This window comes from Chenopodium quinoa, unplaced genomic scaffold (genome assembly GCF_001683475.1).
Source record: "Chenopodium quinoa cultivar QQ74 unplaced genomic scaffold, ASM168347v1, whole genome shotgun sequence".
NCBI lineage: Eukaryota > Viridiplantae > Streptophyta > Magnoliopsida > Caryophyllales > Amaranthaceae > Chenopodium > Chenopodium quinoa.
In genome coordinates, this window is record NW_018742204.1 from 14,818,545 (window position 1) to 14,835,324 (window position 16,780).

At 33.3% G+C, this 16,780-nt stretch overlaps 2 protein-coding genes across 2 annotated transcripts; one reads left to right on the forward strand and one right to left on the reverse strand.

Annotated features, from left to right (window-relative positions):
• Positions 1-5,371: 5,371 nt before the first annotated feature.
• Positions 5,372-7,979, forward strand: LOC110732655 (two-component response regulator ORR25-like). The gene is made up of 6 exons (XM_021912657.1): positions 5,372-5,489; positions 5,596-6,039; positions 6,139-6,194; positions 6,601-7,123; positions 7,216-7,778; positions 7,917-7,979. Exons 1-6 carry the CDS (start codon positions 5,372-5,374, stop codon positions 7,977-7,979), a joined length of 1,767 nt encoding a protein of 588 aa, XP_021768349.1.
• A 274-nt stretch (positions 7,980-8,253) lies between these two features.
• On the reverse strand, positions 8,254-14,958 carry LOC110719355 (amino-acid permease BAT1-like). Its single transcript, XM_021898270.1, has 8 exons — positions 14,527-14,958; positions 14,166-14,426; positions 12,853-12,871; positions 12,510-12,729; positions 12,218-12,399; positions 11,568-11,857; positions 11,347-11,476; positions 8,254-8,859 (listed from the first exon to the last, which is right to left on the reverse strand). Exons 1-8 carry the CDS (start codon positions 14,625-14,627, stop codon positions 8,512-8,514), a joined length of 1,551 nt encoding a protein of 516 aa, XP_021753962.1. The 5' UTR covers positions 14,628-14,958; the 3' UTR covers positions 8,254-8,511.
• Positions 14,959-16,780: the final 1,822 nt, after the last annotated feature.

Sequence of the window (16,780 nt, forward strand, 5' to 3'; positions counted from 1 at the left end):
TATATGACAATTAGATTTAAAAATATGAATAAATTGAAATATGATATCTTTCAAAAAAAACATTGTACATATGATATTTTATTGGTTACATACTAGGTTTAAATCTTTAATGTGAAAAGATAATTTTTTTTTTATTTTCTAAATAATTTAAATCCTAAATCATTATTTGTTGTTTTTTTAAAAGAAATAAAAATATTATAAACATGTATACTATTTATCATTTATTTTGATAGAATCACCAACTTCGTTCACACCCATATCTCTTCCATCTAATCAAAATGGATAAATAAAAAATGTTAGCAAAAATAAATTTATATAAAATAATCTTTATAGTCTTATAAAATAAATCAATATATTTACCATGAAGTGAAAAATTGTTGTGAAATTGATCTAAAAATTATAATTGTACAAAATCAAATCTATGCATTGGAATTTTTTCATCGTCCCAAATTGCCCGAACAATAGTATTTTGAAAATTAAATCATTATTTTGTTGTCACTGACAATGCATGTGATATTGCTTCTTATTTGTAACGATTGAAAAGTATCTAATGGAGTAAACTTTTCTTTCAATTAATTTTGGATGAAATTGTACAAAGTTGGCTTTAACTGAGGCATGAACGTAATCACCCTGTAATTAAAAATAAAAATTAAGTTAATTTGATGACTTGATTAAGCTATCTAATTAAATCACAAAAAATTTGTTTTAATCATAAAATTAATTAATAAAAACAAAAAAAGGTTTATAAAAAAACTTAATAATTGTAAACGATTAATAAAGATATAATACCTCTTCCTTCTTTGATTTTCCAATCATTTTTGCTCGAATTTAGTTCTCTGATTAAATTAGATCTACATGTAAAAACAAATTCAGTAAATTCCAAATAAACACAATGTAAGCAATAATCACAAATATACATTTAAACATGGATTTTCAAAATTAAACTAAGAATTACGCAACCATTGATGACCTTAAACTGACAAAAAAATTCGCTTGATTTGGTTTTGTATTGATACGAAATTTTATTGGTGTTATAGGATGCGTCAATTTATAGTGGTAGGTATCACAAATTTTAATTTAATTATAATAAAAGAATAATTTTTATTTCTTATTATAAACACTATCAAGATTAAATCCTGTATCTAAAGATGATTTTTTTCTTAAAGATAATTTTTAGTTTTTTAATTAGATTAAATCATGATAAATTACTATTCGTTGTTTTTATTTACGTGGCAAAATTCTTAAATCTGATTCGTCACTTTTGTTTAGGTGGCAAGTGAATTTTTAAATTCTAAAATAAATAGAAATCTAATTTTTAATTGTTCGAAAATATACCTTCGCTTATGTGGCGCGCCAAATGCTCCCAAAAAATACCTACTTTATTTATATATATTAGATTATTCACTCCTTGTTATTTTCCTTTATTCTTAATTAAGTTTTATCTTTTTAATCTTTGAAATGAATTTTGTAAAATCATTTCTAGAGATGAAAATAAAGTGTATCCTATTTGATATTGGAATGCTTATTACAAAATAAATAAGGTGATAAATAATAAAGTAAGAGAAGAAATTACTACTTTTGTTCATCTCCAATTTGAAACCTGAATTTATTCCTTCATTATACTAAATTTTTAATAATTAATAACAATATAACCCTCTAGTCAAATTAATGTTTATTTTTTCCATGCTTTGGAAAAGAAAAGGCAAGACTATTTTTTTCTGAAAATTAGTTTTAGTATTTATAGTTTTATGGTTTATATACTTTATTTGCTAAATTGATAACTTTTTCAAATTGATAAGTGAAAGATTATGATGGACATTTTTGTTCTTTTGATTTGGTATGCTTTCTTTGTGATACTTTTGTTTTGAAATAAATTGTGTGTAGTGATGAATTTGAAAATTAATTACATTTACAATAAATATTTATAATTTTTTTGTGGGTCTAAACATCAAGTCATATAAATTTGGCTTGATTATACATTTTTTTTAATCCTTATTTTTAATTTTAATATTTAGGGAAACTCCCCTTCTTTCTTTTTTCTTGAAACAAATTTTTATTATTATTATTATTATTATTATTATTATTGGGTAATGCTTGATACATCAAACTTGAAAAATACTAGAGGGAAATTAAACGAAGATGGTTCACATAAGATCTTAATTTTTCTATGGTTTGATACTTTTGTGGAGGAGTTGGTCATATTGAATTGAAAATATCAATGAATTTATAAATTAACCCTCCTTCCCCCCTCTTAAATTATATATATATATATATATATATATATATATATATATATATATATATATATATATATATATATATATATATATATTATTAATGAAAATGATTATACTCCATAACATATGTATGTAGTTTAGTAGGCAAAGTCTTGGGACAATTTTATTATTTTCAATTTATCACTATATGATAATGGAACTAATTAGTTGATGATATAGTTTTTGTCCTAATTATTTAGGGCATAGTTCTGTTTTTTTTATCCTAATTTGTCTTAATTGAAATTGTTTTTTTCTCAATTGAAATAATTTATTATTATTATTATTATTATTATTATTATTATTATTATTATTATTATTATTATTATTATTATTACATCTCAAAAACAGAGAAAGTCATACAATCTATAAAAAGTTAGTGGGTAGCCGAGATACAATTTGTGCCCCCACTCCTCTAACTTTAGCAAATCCAATCCTAGTAAATATATGAGCAGCACCATGTGCCCTAATGTCTTGCGTCGTCGAGAATTTTTAAACCCGCTTCAGCAATGCAACAACCTCTTTCTCTAATTCCCCAATTGAAGAAAAGGAGAAGGGAATGAAATCGTATTCAATTTCATGACATCGAGCTTCATACTTAACCCGCTTCCGATGTGCCACATCAGCCATAACTCGACCAGGAATGAAGTCAGATAGCCAGAAGACCCTGTCAAATCAACACAAACATCGCGACCACAATCCTAAGAATAAAGTAACACATCCGTAGGTCTGAGGGCCTCGTCGTTCCCTCCAGACAACCCAATGTCAACCTCTTTTCTCGCTGAAATCCCATAACGATAGCAAACATCAACAAGGGTATCCCAAACAACATTATGCCGATTTTAATACCCACTATACCAGCACACGACACCCCGTGATCATCGAAAATATCTCCAACAAATACCCTCGAACAAGCAGAGCACGACGTCGAGACAGAGAATAATGGAACACCCAACCGATAGGACAACACACATTGATAAGTCTTTGCGTTCATCATCTGACCCAAACCCGAAATAGGGACGGCCCGAAGCCAAGCAGACGTGTGATCTCCCTATTGAGATTTCCACAATGCTGATAGTCGAGGAGATAATGAAAAGGAGGGTTCTGTAGAAGCGGTAACCTTCGTGAATATATCTGCCAATATCTTCAGGAGTTTTGGGGCAGCGACCTTACTAGGATTACTAAAAAAATCAGACTCCACCGTGCCATTAAACAGACCCAATGCATCTTCAAATGCTTGTCCAAGACCAACAATATCAGCATGCCATAGAAGCTTCGTCTGCAAACCAGCAAATTGTAACCGAGAAGCAAGAAAAGCATAATGTCGAACATCACCTGCGAAATAAACACCAATCCCTCCAAACGCAAATGGTAAGGTGGCAAGCCGCCACTACCAATCGCCAAATCTAGGCCCTGAAGCAGTAACAATACGCTCCAAGGAAGAACGAAGAGCCTCGTGAAATGTGCGCTGAGCCGCCTCAAAAGTACTTTGGGGACAAGTACACAATGCAAAGTAGAGTTTAGAAACTCCGGTACATGCCCTAAGTAACAACAGCTCACACTATGTATCATCCAGCATAGCAACCTTATCCATAAGCGCAATGGTCTTTTTCACCCTATGCATCACAAGCTCACTACTAAAACTGGAATCAGATTTAGCGGGACCACCAAGCAACTTAACACCACGCAAAAGTCAAACAATGTTAGGTGGAAAGACACCCACAAGCCTGCTTCGAGGGTCTTCTGTAGGCCAGAAGACTTCAGTTTTTTCCACGTTAAGATGTAACCCAAACCGAGGCCCTTCCTCCATAATTAACTGTAGAACCTTCCCCACCACCAACGTGTCACCAATAATAGTGTCGTCATTCAAATACCAAGCCTGAAGACATACATCAAAAGTGTCTCTGATTTTACACACTAAGGGTTGTAAAACCAAAGCAAAAAGCAGAGGACCAAGGGGATCACCCTGTTGCACCCCCTGAGACGACCATAAGGTATGGTCCCCATAATACAATCTGGCTGGATTAAAATAGCAGAATTCAACCCACCGCGAAATACCTGGACAACGACGACGGACTTCACGTAACATGACCTCACGATCAACTAGATTGAAGGCATTATTATTATTATTATTATTATTATTATTATTATTATTATTATTATTATTATTATTATTAGTATTATTATTATTATTATTATTATTATTATTATTATTATTATTATTATTATTATTTTGAAATTGTGATATATTATTGAGAATTAGAGCTACACACTAAATCTAGAAAAAAAAATTGTTTTAAGCTTTTACTTTAATTATTTATATATGAAAGCTATCTTTATCCAAAAGAATCTAAATCACATAAGATTTACCCATTCATTTTTACTGTAATAATATACGAGTACCTCCACTACTATGTATTTTTAAGTGTTACGCTTTGACTCTTTTCTTTATTAACGGTTTGACTTGATCATTTTATACTACTATATAATAAATAAATTTTATTATTTAATACTCCGTATATTGTTGGATTTGTCATAATGTATACCTTTATATTTATCAATTTTCTTATAATTTTACTAACATATATGATTAAATAAATTTATAATCAAAGTCATGTCTCAGTTTGTATATTAAATAAATTAATTTTACTAACATATATGATTTTATTAACATTTAAAAAAACACGTATATTTTTGTTTCAAATTTCCAATAATTTGCTTTTGTCGATTTGTAAGTCATAATTGAATGTATATATTTTTCAATAATTGTGCAAGGAAAGTGTTTATTGTCGATTTTTATATAAGACCTGATTTTCTGTCTATTTCTAAGTAAGAAATATAATTGTGCTTTGTCGATTCTTGTTTAATTTATAAATGCAATATTTTGATGATTTTATGTAAGAAATGCAATTGCTTTGCCGGTTTGTGAGTGTTCAATATCAACTATTTTATAATGCAATATATGCATTCACAAACATGCAATTACAAAATAGTTGATTTGCTATGGACACACAGTTACTTGTTCATTTTTTTTTTTTTTTTTTTTTTTTTTTTTTTTTGTAGTTACAAGTGCTGAATCCCCAAGTGTAGCACTCAAAATGATGCAAGAACGAGCAAATGACTTCGACCTAGTCATTGCTGCAATGGACATGCTAGAAATGGACGGCTTTACATTCCTTAAAATTGCGAAAATGGTTTCAGACCACCCTGTTGTCTGTGAGTTTCAATAGACTTTCTACTTATGTTTTAGTTCAATCAATTGATTACTTAATTAGAAATGTGTAATGCAATGAACTTCGTTTTAATATTTCATTGTTTGTAGTGACCACCTATAAGAAGCTTGATCCATTGGCTTTTGAAGCTATTGAACGAGGAGCTTGCGAGCTTTGCACTAAACCTATAAAGCGGGAGGATGCTGAATATTTCTGGCAATATGTGTTCAGAAAAGATAGAAATAAGACTCAAACTGATATCAGGAAAACAGGAAAAGAGTTACCTCAGAATGAGCAACTAACAGGCATCTCTGCAGGAAAAGGCAAAGAGATCGCGACTGAGTCTCCTTCGAGTAATTTAGCAGTTGCAGTTGGAGCTAGCAGGCATACAGAGAACAACCAGAAGAGAAAAAGGGTGCAGTATGGTAATGAGAAAACATTGAACAAGGATACAGAAACCTCGACAGGTAGAATACAGTACAAGAAAATCATCAGGTGGAATACTGGGATTAATACTAGGTTTATGGAAGCACTTATGAAGGGAAATGAAGAAGGTAACACACCTAAATACGTGTTATCTATTAAAGTTTCCTCATATAGCCTTACATTCACATAATACAGACAATATCCTAACTCTTAATTTTTTTTAAAAGCGATTGTTCCAGCACAACCAGGGCCAGGAATTGCATATTTAGCTGCTTTAGCTCAGGTAACAAGCCATCTTCTTTTGTTTTATTTTTCACTCATTAATTCTATCTACGTTTTTTCTTTATAACTGAGTTCTGCAGTTGAGCTTCTGCAAGTAATTCATGAACTCAAATCTTGTAAGGAAAAACGACGTATTAGTCTTTGAATTTGGATACTGTTGTATCTGCAATCAATCATATATGCTCCTTAATTATAGGCAACTGAAATAATGTTTCACATACTAAAATTTCCAGTAGCCATTCCCTTGAATCGGCCAATATTCTAACACATGTTGAAGTTCAAACTGCATTCTCCTCCCCCCCCCCCCCCCCCTCCATTTTTTTTTACATGTAATCATCAATGCTCTATGTTTCTCTTGTTTTTAAGCACTTGTATAGTAATAAAGCTTTTGTTATTACCTCCCTCAGAAAAACAAAGAGCGTGGTGATCATCCTACCAATGTAGCAACTCCAACAAGTGCTTCTGATACAATACAAGTTCAGGGTCTTTCGAATTCTACCAATATAGCAACTCCAACAAGTGCTACTGATACAATACAAGCACTCCCAGATGCAAGTTATGCTATAACCAATGCTCAAAGATCAGGAAATACTCCAAGGCAACAACCACAAAATGTAATCAGCAATGCCACTGCTATAAGACAGGGCTATCGCTTTCTTCAAAATCATGGTTTAAGTCTACCAAGTCCTAGAGTTTTAAGTGGCTCTGGAATTGGACAACAACTCTATGGCGCCGCTAGACTTAACCTTGGGAATACGAATAATGTCAGCCAGTTTGGAATGCTAAATAGAACAAGCTCTATGAACAAAACTTCACATTTATTCAACACCAGTAATCAATTGGCAGTTAATGAGACCACTGGCAATCAATCGCTTCTTAGAGGAAGGATTGATCAAATTCGACATGCATACTTGAATAATCCTGGCACTGGTATGTTAACATATTTAAGCATAATATACGTGGTTTAAAACTATTTTAAATTGTAAGAGTACATAATTGGTAAAAGTTTGAATCTGAAACAGAGAATGCAAGTTCCATACCAAACTTACAGACTGAAACAGCTGTGTTTTCACCATCAAGCTGCAACAGAACTGGCTCTCAGTCTGAAAACATTAGCAATGGAGAGGTCAGATGTACAGGCGAGTTGGTGAGCAGACAGACTAATGTTCAGGGGAATAATTCTTTTCCGAATTATGGATATAATGGATCAAGCATCATTAATCCAGGGTCTTCTCCTTTACTAAGTTCATGCGCACCATACCTTAATCAGTTTTCAAATGCATCATCAGAGAATTATGTTGAATCTTTTATGCAGAATCCTAGCAACTTACACAGCTTACAGGTCGAAACAACAGGATTACTTCAGACTCCAGATGTTCCCAATTTTAACAGTAATAACAACAGCCTTTTGCCTTCTTATGGTTTAGATAATCAGGCTATACAACCTACAAATGATTTAGTTGGGAATATCCTTCAAGATGCTGGAGCTACAGGTTCTACTGAAGAGATCCCGAATACTGCAGACCCAAGCCGCACTTATCAGCTTACTGATGAAGACGATATCTTTGAAGCATTTTTAGCCGAGGTTAAACATACATCTTATCAGAACTTCTCATTGCTTATATAAGAAAAAATCTACAAAAGCTGTAAGCCTGTAACATATTATTTTGGGTGGTTTATTCGTTTGTATAACTTACCAGTTGCTATTGTTGGGTGTTTACAGATAAACAATGATCCAGGCAGTGATTTTTCGAGCTTGGGCTTCAACACTGGCAATGATGCATGAAGGGGAAGATACTTCATCAGGATGGAACTGATATGAACCTTGATGATACATGCTTACAAAAATAGTTGGCCTTTTTCTTGATTTGTTTTGGCTGTCAAACTTTAGTTTGCGCATTCAGACATGTGCGCCACAATATTGACTTGTTATTGAGACAATTAGACTAGTTTATTTGCTGAATTTGGTGCTTATGAATCCTGTGCTTGTTCTCAAGCTCAACGATGCATATACTTCATTATATTGTGCTGCAAATTGTTCTACAAAATAATCATCTGTCTTCAGACCAATCCAATAAAAACTAGTCACCTAAAAATAAATTTACAGTATATCTTACAAAGTTATCTTCTGCTTTCACATATAAGATGTTGAACAGTATTTATAACCAATCTTATGGCCTATCAATGAAGACGATGGGAAAAGAAATAAGAGAAAATGTAAATGAGGCAAAATCAAACTATCATAGGAAGACATAAACCTGCTAGTAATTGAGACTGTGTTGTCATTCATATTACAAAGAGAGAACACAATTCATGAATCAATTAAGTATATTTGTAATAGGACCTGTAAACCAATGCCTTGCTCGTAAAATCCATGAAGAAACTGTGAGGATCAACAAACCACCAACAGCCACAGGTGTATAATTAAGGTTCTCTGTGTCAATGGGATAGGCAACAGGCAAGGAGAACAAAACAGAAATGGTGATTACCCAGAGTACAGCAATCCATCCAACAAGTATACCATATCGTCCTAGATTGAAAGGTCCAGGGATGAAAGAATTGCGAGCCAAGGTGACTCTGAAGAAGATAGGCAAGGCATAAGCTATATACAGCCCAATAGTTGCTATTGATACCATCGCTTCAAATGCCACCAGGCTTCCAAGAGACTGCCAGAGGAGAAGACAAAACGAAAAGAAAAAGAACAAACAATTAATAGATTAATGAATGGTGGTTGTACTGCAATAGTTGAAAGTCAAATGGTTTTTTTTGGCTATTAATGTTATAGTCTAATGCCAGAAGCTGATAAACAACAATGAGCATGCTATAGAGAGAGTTGAATCCTTAACATAAACACAATATACTTATCAACTTTACATTAATGTAAAAACCAGTAATCCTACAACTGATAAATTTGGAAAAGGACTAGGATGCAGCATGAGCACTTTATAAATCATCCAACTAGTTATCATGTTTATACTCCTGTGAAAGCATATTTAATTACAAGTTTTAGAACTTAAATTGTAGCTAAAAAAATGGAAAATTCAACTGAATCTCCTATGATGGTGTCAGATCAGAACTTTAAAACTTAAAGGGAAGAGATCTATAATGATGCAATACTGCAAAAGGTGTAAGTGCTGACATGGATAATTTCACTGTGGATATGAACAGAAAATTGAAAGCAGTGGCTTCAATAGGTTGAAGTGCAATAGGAATCTTAGAGGCAATGTGCAAAAATAGATTGAAATGAGGAAGAGGAGAGCTGTGCCAGGTTGCTTTATTTGAAGACGAAGACTTGAATGAGGCGGAATAGGGTTCATATAATTGGTGATGGATCTAGGTAAGCCCTAGTAAAGCCATTTATCAACATGCTTTTGTGGCATCACATTTTCTAGGAATGATTATCTAATAGCTCATAGATACATCAGTACAGTGATCGGATGGAGCAGGGTAGAAAGAGAGGGGGGGGGGGTTGCACTTAAAATCACTTTAAGGCATATAACAGAATCAGTTGAAAATTCATGGAGACCGAACTATTTTCTTTTGGAATCCATTTAATTGTGGCTATTGAGTTTCCCTTTCGAGTTTCGACAAAAATGTGGGTTGCAACAGGGTCCCCAGATTCTCCTCTCTCTGTATCCCAGGTAAAAGTGAAGGTGTAGGAATTTTGTTTTTTGCTATGTATATTTGAACTTGCCTGTTTGGTTAACGTGGTTTTGTTCAACCATTCCACTTTATGTAACTCTTCACCACCCCAGCCCTTCACTACGTTGGGTATTACCCTTACCCTCTCATCATAAAGCTGTAATCAAACTCTGAATACGATTGAAGAATATTGAGTGGCAGTAAAAAACATTGATATAACATGTGAGCCATCGCAAACACGACAACATTAGCCTAAATTATTCTTCCTGACAGTAATAAATTTATAAGATTCCAATCACCAGACCACCAGTTATATCAAACTCTGAATCTGTTTGAAGAATTTTGAGAGGCAGTAAAAAAGCATTGATATAACATGTGATTCATCGCAACCAAGACAGCATTAACCTAAATTATTCTTCCTGCCGGTAATAAATATGTATTATTCCAATTACTAGTCTGTCAGTCTGTTTAGTTTCATCTTCTACTTGAAACTAATATGATTTTTACTTGTTTCTTAACAATCACACAGGCAGTTTCACAAGACTTTATTGCTGATTTGTCCAAAGTAATGATTTTAAATGGAAGGAGATTATGATAAGCAAGTGAAACATGGTTGCATAGGGCCAAGTCCAACAGTACCATAGAGATAATGGCTGCAGGTTACATATGTGCTGAAACCAGACAATGAAAAGTTGAAGTGGTAACAATAACTTAAGTTTACTACTGCAAATGCTATAATGGCATACCTAAGAGATAGGATATATAGGTGCTTATTCTGTAATGGGAGATGCTTTTTTCGATGTCAGAATTATCTTGATAAAAACTAATCTTAGGATGAGGCTATCAGATTACGAAAAAATTCAAGATGGATGCTGTTTGTTTGGAAAGTTGTTTATAAAGGGATTCCTACTTTTGAAGATTTGAAAGGCTGAAATTCTGTCCTTATAGGTTCAGATGCAATCATCAATTTTGATACTGTCCATTAGCAAGTGTGCAGAGTGACATGCCTAGCAAGCTCTTGGCTGAGGAATGAGTGACTGGCTTATTTATTTCCAGAAGGGAAGGATAGAGCAAGGAAGTTCATCAATATCCTTTAGAGTGTATGAATTCATTGAGATCATGTTCTTACTAAAGGAAAAAACCTTCTGGTGAATCTTTTAGACTTTTAAAATAAGCTTTTAAAATATGCACTGAATTATTTGTTAATTTCATTTATCACAGCCTCTTTTTGGACTAAAGTGATATTGCAAGTGTACGATCATTGTACCATTCAAGACACTTCCTCCCTTAATGCATAGTACACAAACAAAGTAACATTATTATTGTTAAGATATTGTCACAATTCACAAACTAATTTTATATTATTAAGATATTATTGCGAGTCCATAACATGTCAATGCATAAGTAGGAGCATGTAATACGCATATTTTCTAGTCAGAGAAATTATTTCAGCTTGATATTATTAATGTGCACTCTAACTAAAAGATTCGTGGACATTTTTCAGTGCATACCGTCAATGCCATGCAGAAGGAGATGAAAGTAGACATCCACACCGCATTAATAGGAACTTCTTGTCGGTTCACTTTATGCCATACTGATGAAAAAGGCATGGCACCATCCCTTGAGAATGCATAAGCCATTCTGGGTAGAAATATTAGATTTTTTGAGATTTCGTCTCTCCAGGTTAATAAAAATAGAAGAAAGAATTTTCTTGATCAAGAAAAGTGTATACCTAGAATTGCTGGTAACTGAACTCATGCCACAGAAAAATATGGCCACAGCAACTATGCACAGGCAAATTATTCCTCCAATTCCAGTTCCATATCTGCTCTTGAATGCTTGGTAGAATACTTGAGCTATGGCATAACCACCAGCATCATTTTCGCTACTTAAAAGGTAAGGAATATCAGTGACTGCAAAGGTGATCCCGATGATGTAAGCCCAACCAAAGATTATTGATATACCAATGGCACTAATAATTCCTTTAGGTCCATTTGTATCTGCATCCTTAGTTTCCTCTGTCTGCCATTCAAGTTGAATTAAGTTAATGTATGCAGAGATGGTGTCTATTTTCCATTTGCCATAAGGAGAAAAATGTTGAAAAGACAATATGTATAATACATGTTTATGCAATTAGTGTCCATATTGGCTTTCGTATAAAGTTGAAAGAAAGGCTATAGCGCAAATTGTTTTGTAACTCAAAGTACTGTCATATATACTGTAAGAATTCAAAGTTATTGTACTTTCTTCTTGTTGAAACAAGCAAAACAAATAGAATTATCTTATTTTGGATCATTAAACGGCAGTGAATGTGGTAATTGGAACAAAAGATAAAACCAGGTTATATGCTCATAAGATTATGATGCTTGACATACTCCTTACCATATGTGCAGATGCATCATAACCTGTCAGCGTATATTGACTCATCAGGAGTCCAATAAGGAAGATATAAGGCCTACTGCTGATACCATTTCCATTATCAGTGTTGAAATGCGTAAAAACAAACTCAGCACTGGCTTTTTCCTTGGCAGCCAGGGGAATGGCAATCATAAGGACAACAACACCTAGAAGAACAACAATATTGATCATGTAGAAATTTGATGCTCCAATATAGGGGTTTCTACATTCTAAAACATTTCATAATAATCATTGACAATAGAGGAGATTATTATACCTCCAACATTCCAGGCTGCTGCAATCTGCCCCAAGAATGATAACAATGAAATAGGAAGGCTGTTCAAGATAGCGTGCAAAAGTAAAATTCCGCCATGGAAACCAATTACAACATATTTCGATGCCTCATAACCACCGCCATTTTTCCCACCAGTGCTAAGTAGAATAATAACTTGAATCAGCTGTGCCAGAGAGAAATCCACACTAGCTGTGACAGCCCACTGCCAATGAAAGATGATATAACCAAAGGTAAAGCCTTACTGCATGAAACGTTGAATATCTAATAGCAAATGGAGTGTTCTAGCTTAGCCATCTGAGATTCAGAGCATCATTCTTAGAATTACCTGACCAACAATGTTGAACCTGCAAGATATAAAGGTGACATTCATTCTTTATCTTGGAGTAATGAATATGAAATATACTCATGGAGTAATAAATTTGAAAATATAATACATTCAATTTAAACATTGACAAAAAAAAAACAAAAGCCCTAATGATTTAACTACTACTTTAAAGGGTAACATATCCGAGTAATGAAACAGAAAGTTTAAGATATGATCATGATGAACTTTATAGAGTTAGGATACACATACAGCATTGATCATACTATACTATACTAAACTATGATTTCATTGCCCTGTAAAACTGCTTATCTAAGGTGAGTATGACATTAGTCATGAACATCATAAAACAGCTAATTCCTCTGAAACCATTGATTAGAAGTGATAACCAGGACAGTACAAGTATATTGTCCTTTATAATCAATGCATCCATTATTAAGATTAGAAGTGTAAATGTGGCGATTTTGTTTAACCGTTCTTAGCCGGTCTTCCCTACAGACTACTACACAAGGGAATTAAAATAAGTCTTATGTACTCCGTAGTCCGTAGTACACTGCACATTAGAGTGATGTACATTGCCATTGAGAGTTACTGCACGTCTGCACTTATAATGTCCAGATAAAGATTATGCTTAAGCTTTCTCTTTCGTAACCATGCAAGTGACAGAGACAAAGACTTACACCAAAAATAGCTATTTGTAGAAAGTTGCTCAAGTTCCTCTATCATTCCCTATTTGAACATTGACCAAAAATAGCTTTGCCAACTCTTAGGCATATATAAACATAAAGTAAACAAATATTCCTCATTGAAGAAACATGTTCTCTTATTGGTACTCCGTCTTATCTAAGACAAAGCCATTGCTATTAATTGATAAACTTTTGGACAGAAAAAAGCACCACAAAATCACATATAGGCCTCACATAGCCAAAAAAGGCAATATCTAAATGCAATCTCCAGTTTCATCCCCTAAAACTTAACCAATTAAGCTAGTTAATATTCACGAGAACATACGAGCTTTTATGACAACAAAAATGCATAGGATGGACCATGATACATTAAATTCCAATGATTTTCATCAATCAATACATAATTTGCCAAAATAAAATAACAATAATAAATACCAATACATGAATTTCTTTCAAAAGTTACTTTTGATTAGATTTACTCCCCCACCCACCCCACCCACGTACACACCCACCAACCATCCTTAAAAAAAATACAATTATAACCGTTATGAACTCGACAACCCTACAAAAACTAGAAAACTAAAAGTACAACACTTTAATAGTTTTTTTAATACAAGTGTAAAGAATTACCAGCCGGTGAGCCAAGAAGCAAAGGGAGCCCAAGAAGGACCAGCAAGCTTAGCACTCCAATAATACAGCCCCCCAGAAGTAGGATAAGACGAACAAATCTCTGCCATCGATAAACCCACAAACATGGTAAACAACCCCGCGATAAACCATCCATACACCATCACCGCCGGTCCTCCGAACTGCAACCCATTATTATACAACGTCGTAACTCCGGTTAATATCGATATTATTGAGAACGAGATTGCAAAATTCGACACCACCCTGCAAACATATTTTTATATCACATTAAATAATTAATTTGAACCCACCAAATAAAATGCAATAAAGTTTCATAGAAAAGTGCAATAGTAATTGAAATTACGAGAGATCACGCTTGAGTTCTTGTTTGTAACCAAGTTGATTGAGTCGAGCATGGCCTGAATCTACTGGAACGACGTCGTTTGTTGTTCCTGCTACTACCATGATTATTGCTCTGTAATTTTCTTTTATTTATTTTTTCCAAGATCTTGGGAAAAAGATAGCTAATGAGTGGAGAAGTGGGCGTTGACTAAAATGAAATGGGTAATTTTTTAATTCTTTTTTTGTCACTCTAATCTTGCTACTTTGCAAGATGCAAGAATCTGTGCAACAGAAAGAAGAGAAGAGGAGAGAGAAAAAAAGGGAAGAAATGAGTAGAGAATTAGAGATGGAAAATGGTGGAGTAGACAACGCAACTGAAATGACAATGTGTTGGCTGATTTCGTATTTTCTTGACAAATTTGCCAACCTTCTTTGTTGACGAATTTTGCCGGTCAGAGAAAAAATAAATTAAAAAAGTATTTATACAATTGAAATTTTGAAAATGATTGGATATTATCTTTCCTTTTCATTTAATGTGCCCAATTTCCTTTTTTTTGTCCTAAATTATTCACCGGGTTTTGGTTGCCCCTAGTCACATGGTGCAACAAAATGTCACATCATTAACCCCTATGTTAACATCAATTAAGTAATCTCTCAAATAACCTCTTAAAAAGAGTTTGTTCATATTTACTGAGTTGAGCTGAACTGAATTGATTGGAGCTGAACTGAATAGAGATGAAATGAATATTTTTTTAGAGAGGGGAATTAGGAGCTAAATTGATTAGAGCTAAATTAGACTGAACTGAACTGAAATTAAATTGAAGTGAAATGAAGAGGCCCTAAGCCCTCTATTATTAACCCCAATTAAGTAATTCCTCAAGTAACCCCCTAACAATCCCTTTAGTAACCCCACTTAAATAACCCCTCTATTAACCCTTTTAATAATCCCCTACGGCCTCTAGTAACCCCTAACCAAGTAAGTAACCCCTAGCAACCCCTTATTATTCCCTAATCAAGTAAGTAACCCTTAATCCTACACCACCTCAAAGTCTTAAACTCCACGCCACCACCACAATTCACCAAAACCATAACACAACCCAGATCCAACCAAATCCATAACCAAACCGTAAAAAAATAAAATAAAATAAAAAAAAAAAAAAAAAAAAAAAAAAATACCTTAAAAATTAAAAATGACTTCGAATTTTAGTTCAAATATGACTAAAATAAAAGAGGCTAAATTCGACCATGAAAACTCTAAATCTAGCTAGAATTTACATAGTCGAATTTGCCTTAAAAACACCACCCATGAAACCACCAAAAAACATCACCACCGACGAATGAACCACCGATAAACAAATTACGCTAGAGAAAGGAAGTTTGAAAGAGAAAATGAAAGGAGAGATGGGAAGAGAGGGCAGATCTTAGAAGAGAAGAAGAAAAGAGGAGAGAGAGAAAAAAAAATTAAAAAAAAAATATTGCGACGTTGCAGCTAGCCGTATATAAAAGTTTGCGTAAATTATTCCTTCCTTTTGACATTAGTTGCAATATTTTGAATGACACATGTACCAAACTAACATTGATATGATCTTAATTTCATTTCAGTTTAGTTCAGCTCCAATCAGTTCAATTCAGTTCAACTCCTAATTTTCCTCTCTCATAAAATATTCTTTCAGCTCAGTTCAATTCAATTCAATTCAGTTCAGCTCCAATTAGTTTAGTTCAATTCAGCTCCAATCAATTCAACTCGGTTCAATAAATGTGAACGGGCCCTTATAATAAAAGGTATAAAAAGTTGATATAGTGATTAACATGTATTCTTATGTGTGGTTGTGTGTGACCATTATAGGGGTTACTTCGTCAGTGTTATAAGGGTTAATTGACCGATGTTATTTCGTTAGTGTTAATGGGATTATTTAGTCAATATGACAAAGATAACTCGATCAGTGTTGTGTAGAAATTACTCTATTCTTTTACAAGCAGTCTTAGGGTGTAATCAAACACATATAAAACGCGTTAAATGATAAAGAAATAGATAGTCTTTTAAAATATATGTATCACATCATCACATTTCATATTTGGTTTTTATATAATGATAAAATATATAGTCAAAGTAATTAGCTTATAATGATGCAAATATGCAAATGCGGAGTATCACATGATAACATTATTTTCTCTGTGTATAGTTGTATTTTTGAAACTTATCAAAGGCGTGGACTCAACCTAGCTAATAATAATTGAGGTATAAATTCGTTCAACGTACTAGACTAAATCGAACG